This window comes from Paralichthys olivaceus, chromosome 5, assembly GCF_024713975.1.
Source record: "Paralichthys olivaceus isolate ysfri-2021 chromosome 5, ASM2471397v2, whole genome shotgun sequence".
NCBI classification, from domain to species: domain Eukaryota; kingdom Metazoa; phylum Chordata; class Actinopteri; order Pleuronectiformes; family Paralichthyidae; genus Paralichthys; species Paralichthys olivaceus.
In genome coordinates, this window is record NC_091097.1 from 13,105,119 (window position 1) to 13,112,688 (window position 7,570).

The window sequence follows — 7,570 nt, forward strand, 5'->3', positions numbered from 1 at the left end:
ACTTTAAATTACCCATATTGCATTCAACAGAATTCTAATTATTGGGACATTGATTGCCCCTTGCGGCCGGAGAACTTCTAATAAATTACTGCTTTCCCTACTTAATCTGTTTAATTTCCCCAGTGACCTTTTTCCAGCCGCTCCGTACAGCGTTCATGTAAACACAAAACCGCCACACAGAGGGAGGGAGAAACTTCCAGTGGCTGCCATCATTCTGTGCAATTGTTTCTCAATTTTTGGGCAAACAACCATGTGGAATCAGTCAGAGTTTATTGGGCTCCAGTGACTTTAAAAAAATAAAAAATAAAAAAAGGCGCAGACAAGGAAAAAGCATCTATTAATAACACAGGGCTCAAGTTCCTTATTTTCACTGAATTATTTATGGGAGATTTGATGTTATTGATATTGCAAAGCCTAAATAACTAAATAGTGTGAAATGCATTAAGCAGGGCTGGACAGTCAAGGAAACCCTGTGAGTTCCAATAACTTTCGTCCCTTCCCGATTCTTACACCTGGACCTTTCGTAAATGCACTGGTCCAACACCAGTGCATTTAAAAAGAGCATTTATAACAGCTATATTTAAAACAGCTACTCGACCTGTATGTAAGAGATGATTGCTCTCATTGTTGTTTGGCCTGGCTCTGGAGAAACCCTTTGAAAAACAAGTACGGACAAGGTCTTTCCAGTAATGACAACGTCGGTGCTGCTGTCGTGATCTGAAACGTTCTGGACCAGTGAGCTCATTGAGCGCAAACACACACACACATGCAGGGCCGCACTGTGCATTTCATCAGTGTTTAACTTATGTGAGTCGTGTCGACATTGCAAAACCAAAATATCTGTGTTCACGGATTGCAGCTATATCAAGTTGTAATTCAATAAACCAATATTGAACACATTACCTGTGAATTTGAAACCATGATAGAAGGTTACAGAGGAGGATGTGTTCAGTGCATATCTACCTGGACCTGGCACATCAACCTTTATGCAGCTGGAGACAAACGTGTGCCATCCAATTAACCAGTGCTTTGTATAATTTCCCTGGTGGTCATTCGCTTGCAGTTTATTAGAGGGTTTCCTTATCTGCATAGTGCAATGATGAGCAGTTGAAACTCAAGACGAGACACTCACTGTACCACAGGAAATACCAAAATGCAACACAACATGAAAAACGACATGAGAAACAGTATTTTTCTTCAATCAACCCATTAATTTCATTTGCATGAACACATCAATATATCTAAATCGAGAGACAGGGAATTTATCTGATGGCTCACTCACCGAAAACTGAAGGATGTCTGGCAGAAGCTCAGGTGTTAAACAACATGGACGTGTAGGCCCTCAGCCAGGTTGGATTTAACCATCCATCATCATGATCATCTGTCTGGAGGAAATCAGGAACTCCTGATTTGAGGAGAGTTGCAGCAAATGTGCCACATGGAGAGAACTTCATGTAAATCGAAGATAACAGCCTCCAAAACCTTTTTATAAACCTGCCTGTCATTCAAGTCAAACCACGCTGCTGTGATCGAGGGTGGTTGGTTTTCACTGCGTGTAATTTGAGCGTCGCTCTGCGTCTTTACGCTCAGTGCTGCCTCTGATGGCTGGAGGCAAATTACATGTTCCACCGGCAACACAGCTTCTCGCCACTGGAGGCATTGGTGGGTTTTAGTTCGGATTTATTTGAAGACCCCAAAGATATATCAACTGAATTCGTTTAAATGTAAAGAACTATAGAAAAGAGACACAAGCTGGAGGATGTGTTGTGCGTAAAATGTCTTTAATTCGGTAAGTTTGACAAGTTGGTCATGTTTTGAACATTGACACATTTTGCAAGTCCACTTGGTTAAAGGGGGACATGAGAACATGAGCAGGGTTTTAAAAGAGAGTCAATCACAGAGAATCAAGAGGTGAAACGCACGGAACAAGCTTTGCGCACGAATTACGCGAATGTCCCCTGAGACTATATATAGCATATAGAGCTCTGTTTTCACTAAATTGGTTAATTTGGTGTGTTAGTTTGAATTTACCACTTAGAAACTAGCTGTCGGCTCAACTTGCACACTATCAAAATGTTTGCCTTCCTTCATCAGGCTGCTACAGGGCGCGTTATCTATCAAGGTGCCACATAGCAAAGGGCTCCGCTCCAATCCATCTGTAGGACTGGGTGTATCTGTATCTCACAGTCTCTCTCTCGCTGAGGGGGTGAGTGTGGAGGAGCACCTCCTCAGCGTCATGTGCGTCCCTCCACATCCCTGCGCGCTCTCACCAGCCGGAGACGGTCGCAGCGCGCATCTCGCCACGAGCGCCTTGTCTCAGCTTCAATTCGAGTCCAGTCAGAGGCGGTTGTACAAATATTCACTTGTGCTTTGCGTCCTCCTCGCCTGTAACGCAGTCTACACTGTGGGGTTATCCACGTTTCAGAGAGCTCTTCCACTCCGGCGAGACAAACTTGAGGAATATCTAAAGATGGAAAAGACGAATCTCCCGTAAACTACAACTGAGCAGGTAAGACGACACTTTGGTTGTGAACGGTGATGAACAACACAATGCATGAACCGGATAATATGATAACTAATGTTGTCAATTTAAACAGGCATCCCCTTGTGTCCCACTGTTTTGATCTTAACCAGTAACACGATGATTTTTTTTTGCATATTTATTGTAACAGACAATTTCATAGAATCTAAAATCTTCATCTCGGTTTTTTGCAGAGTTTACTAACATCGGAATTCCTGACTCGACCTCAAATCTCACTTTATTTTCCACAGGTAGGATTTAGCTACGATGTGATGATTTATTCAGCTGCATACCCATCCTCCTTTTTGTAGCTAAAATCAAAAGTTAGAGCAGATTCCATGGCCTTGAGCTCACAGCAGGAGAGGAACCCCCACAGAAAATAAAGAAGTTAAAGTAGGTACTTTTTGTATTAAAATAGTTTTTCACCAGTTGGCTTGATGGGAATCTAGATTTATAATTTCTTTTTACTGTGCTGGCTCTTTGGTTTTATTAGAGGGAGGATACTTCACACAGTTTACCAAATTAATATTACATAATTCAGTATAAAATACTCCTACAGACATTGATCAGTGATTTGTAAACAATTCTATTTGTGGTTCACCCCAGCAACTGAAAAGAGAGCATCATTATGTTTGTCCTGTTTTGTTTCCTTTGGGGATAATCATCTATGTGCTTGTTGATCTCATGCAGACAAGAATCTCTCAATGTGTTTCCAACTGTTACATTATGCAATACTCTGTCCATCCAACTGACTCACACAGCGAGCAGTACGGCACAAAGGGACTGCCACAGAGTTCAGACCTTTACTTTAACATTTAGCTCAAGCAGGACTTTAGGCCTTGTCGTTCCAATGCTGCTGCTGCTGGGTGAGAATGATAAAGTGTCAAAATAAACCTCTTATGTTATTGGCACCAAACTAAGTTGTCAGACCGTGTTTGCCTCCCGTGCACTGGCAATGACGAGCACTTCAATCTGACTGCGGAGCGGCAAGTACAGTGATTGCCCCTCATTCAATTACTTAGGCTGGGATTAATTTACATCCGTGCCCACCCCCTAATAAATTGGAAGAAAACGTGTCAGCAAGGAATTCTGTGCAGCCGTTCACAGCTGATCATTTAGCAGCATGTGAAGGGCAAGCATTTCCCCGGGGAGAGCGTATGACTGTGGGGTGTGGAGTGTGATTTCCCTCGGCAGCAGCGTCAGGCTGAATAAACACATGGGGAAGGTTTGGCCTCAGGGAGAAATCTTTGCCTTCGATCCTTTTTTTTTGTTTACACGTGCTATCAATCAGGCCTGTTCTCAAGAGAGAGGACCAAGATGTGAAATCTATAAAATCCCCATAGGAACTGTTTCCATAAGTAAAGCTGTTGTTTATGACGCCACTGTCGATATAAAATATTGAGGTAATTTCAAAGTTACTGACAGCAGGTCTTCATGTTTCAGGTGGGATGCCATAACTGGTGTGAGACAGAGAGAGACTGAGGAACCATGGACTCCTTGATCTTTGCGTCATCCCCCCCGAACCTTTCGGACCACCTCATGTATGACAGCTTCATGCAGGGGAATGAGTCTGAGCTCCACGGGAACTACACAGACCACAGCTTCAACCAAATCAGCACGGTGATCATCACCTGCCTCTACTTTTTGGTTTGCACCGTGGGGCTCTGCGGAAACGCTCTCGTCATCTACGTCATCCTGCGCTATGCCAAGATGAAGACAGTCACCAACATCTACATCCTCAACCTGGCGGTGGCCGACGTGCTCTTCATGCTGGGCCTGCCGTTCATCGCCATCCAGTTGGCGCTCGTCCACTGGCCCTTTGGTCCCGTGCTCTGCAGGGTGGTGATGACCGTGGACTCCCTGAACCAGTTCACATCCATCTTCTGCCTGATGGTGATGAGCATCGACCGGTACCTGGCCGTGGTGCATCCGATCAAGTCCACGAAGTGGCGCAAACCTCGAATGGCCAAGACAATCAACTTAGCAGTGTGGGGGGTGTCGCTGTTGGTTAACATTCCCATCGTCATCTACAGTGGCATCATCACAAAGCACAACGGCTGCTTCTGCACCATCGTGTGGCCTGAGCCTCAAGAGGCCTACTACACAGCTTTCATGTTCTACACCTTCATCCTGGGCTTCTTCCTGCCGCTCATGGTCATCTGCCTCTGCTACTTGTTCATCATCATCAAGGTGAAGTCGTCAGGCATCCGCGTGGGCTCCTCCAAGAGGAAGCGCTCCGAGCGGAAGGTGACTCGCATGGTGTCCATCGTGGTGGCGGTGTTCGTCTTCTGCTGGCTGCCCTTCTACATCTTCAACGTCACCTCAGTAACAGGCACCATCAGCACCACCCCCATCCTGAGGAGCACGTTTGCTTTCGTGGTGGTGCTAGGGTACGCCAACAGCTGCGCCAACCCCATCCTCTACGCGTTCCTCTCGGAGAATTTCAAGAAAAGTTTCCAGAATGTGCTCTGCCTTAAGAAGGTGGGAGGGCTGGATGAGGTCGATCGCAGCGATAGCCGGCAGGATAAATCTCGCATGATGAACGACCCGACGGAGACGCAGAGTACGCTGCTGAACGGCGACCTGCAGACCAGCATCTGAGAGGAAGGACACGCAGACAGCCCTCTCTCTCTGTGGAAGTGGAAACAGTCCCTCTAAGATCACACCAGAGGGGACATCATTGAATATTAAACGAAGAGTTCAGAGGGGAACTTATCACTTATCAAGGAGGGAAAAGCACAAACATAAATGAACAACATCAAAAAGATACATTCTAACACACTCACAAGCAAGAATGAAATGAATGATTTCTGTTTGAATGGAAGATAAATGCAAATGGTCCCTTGGGTGACATGATCATCTTCTTGGAGACAAAGGATCATAAACTACAGCAGACGGTCTCTGTCGAGCCTCACTCGTGTTTTGTTGTGTAGAAATAACATTTCAGTGTAGGATGCTAAAACTGTTAAAGGTGTCATTCCACTATTCAGTTCCTGTCTCATCTGCAGCTTGGTGATGAATTTAAATAACTGTAAAAAGAAAATGGACAAACACATTGAACACAAAGTCTTTTTTTTGGGGTATTTCAAACTCTTGTAAATAAGTAATGGTGTTTCCAGGCCAATGAATGTCAGTGTCATTGATTCTCATCTTCTGCGAGGAGACGATTTCTCTTTATTAATTCGTGTGAGCAGTTTAATTGTATCAAGTGTAACTGTGAATACCAGTGTTGAGTGAGTTTACAGATATTTAGTGCTGTGTCATTTCTTGCTGTTTCATTCCGTGTTTATAATTTATGTTCAATAAATTGTTGCCGGCTCGGTCAATCGACAAAGCCAGCCTCTAACCAAAGTGCTGCTAAGATGTACAGAAACTACAATGTTGTATAAATATTGTTGTTTGTGACTCATGTTGGTGACTGTTCTTTACCACGGCTCATCCACCATTTTATAATAGATATTGTGTAATATTTAACGTTCTGTCTTTGTTACTGATCTTTATCAAACATGCAGTGTTTCATGGCCAAATGTCCCCAGGGCTGTGGTGTATGTCACAGGTCACAGGTCACCTGATGACTGATGTTTGAGTTATCAGAAGAGGATGCACAACATCCCAAAAGTAGTGAAGGACTGAGAGAGAGTTTTGGATTTGATCTGGGTCAAACACATGTTCAGTTTGGTTTTTGTTTCCGTTTCCCTCCTCTCATCTGTGGTTGTGATGTCAGCAGGCTGAGGTTTATTCCGTGTGATCTCTGTGCTGTGACTTTTGGATTTCTCCTCCACAGAGTAGGACGGACTTTACTGCCTCCTCCCAGAGAGAGCTGCTTAGTATTCTGACACTGACCCGTCCTCTTGTTATAATCAGTGGCATTTGGAAGGGCCACAGTCCTGAGCGCAGTTTCCGACACCGAGGTGTCTGAGAGACGTGAATTTGTGAATTTGTTCTCGAACACTTAGCCTCAAAAGGCTCTGGTGTTCTTTTATCACCCTCATCATAAGTATCAGTCACTGTGCTGCTCCGGGAGTCCACAGTTCCTCCTGTGACTCACTGTGTGTTGCTGTAGTCTCATTACTTTGTGTTATTAACAGTTATTGAAATGTAACCCTATGTGTGTTTTTATTTTTGAGTCCTTTTAAGGAAATTGTGGTTAAGTTAATACTAGGGTTTGGGATGAATTGGTTATGTTTAAGGGATAAAGACTTTGTTAGGCTGTCCACAATGAATGGAAGTCCTATTATGGATAGCTGCCCAAACCTGTATGTCTGGGCATATTTATGTGTGTGTGTGTGCGTATTGCTGCCAGCCATGACGAATGGAAACTTCATATCCAGTTTCTGTGTCTGCAGTGATGCTGAATTTGGCCTATAACAGCTTATTACCACGGAAAGACACGACACACCTCTAGTGTCCGATATCTCCATGGCAACTGTGACCAAGAGTGTTGGTCCCGTGGTTAAATTCATCAGCATAAAAATAACAGAGCGACGACACTGGGCATGACTTATGAAAAAGACATTGTTCAGACGACTGAAGAACAAAATGACAAAATAAAAGAGACCACCATCCAGCAGCAGAACCCAGACTCCTCAGTGTTATTAAACAGTATATATTGTATTATAGTTTGTGTTTTATGTGTTTTTGTAGAAAGAGAACTTGACTGTGACATTGTTTACTATGGACATGTATAAGTTGTACAATGTCATCCAGCTGTTTGAAAGTTTGTGTCCACATAATCCTGGTAGAGACAAAGTTAACAGATTATTTTTCATTTTCATTAAAAAAAAATTTGAAAAAAAATACAAGCATTATTCAAAGTTGTAGTATTTGTGTAGAAAAACTTGCATTATGTATTTTTTGTTCTGTTGAATAACACTGAAACACCAGGTCTGACAGAGCAGAGATTGTGTAGAGCCGCGTTGAAACTAAATAAAGAACACAAAGTGTTACGTAAATGCTCATGTATCGTAAGGTACCAAATATTAAGATTAAAACCCAATTATTTTAATGAAAAATCTTTTAATTGATTGCAACATGTGTGTACATTAAAGT

The 7,570-nt window shown here is 43.3% G+C and overlaps 1 protein-coding gene across 2 annotated transcripts; it reads left to right on the plus strand.

The window, feature by feature from the left end:
- Positions 1-2,373: 2,373 nt before the first annotated feature.
- LOC109638692 (somatostatin receptor type 2-like) lies at positions 2,374-5,257 on the plus strand. 2 transcript variants are annotated; one of them, XM_020101785.2, is made up of 3 exons: positions 2,380-2,509; positions 2,716-2,772; positions 3,965-5,257. In XM_020101785.2, exon 3 carries the CDS (start codon positions 4,010-4,012, stop codon positions 5,120-5,122), a length of 1,113 nt encoding a protein of 370 aa, XP_019957344.1. In that variant the 5' UTR covers positions 2,380-2,509; positions 2,716-2,772; positions 3,965-4,009; the 3' UTR covers positions 5,123-5,257. The 2 variants fall into 2 exon arrangements, with proteins under 2 accessions (XP_019957343.1, XP_019957344.1); XM_020101784.2 differs by lacking the exon at positions 2,716-2,772 and having other exon boundaries at positions 2,374-2,509.
- The last annotated feature ends 2,313 nt before the right edge of the window (positions 5,258-7,570 follow it).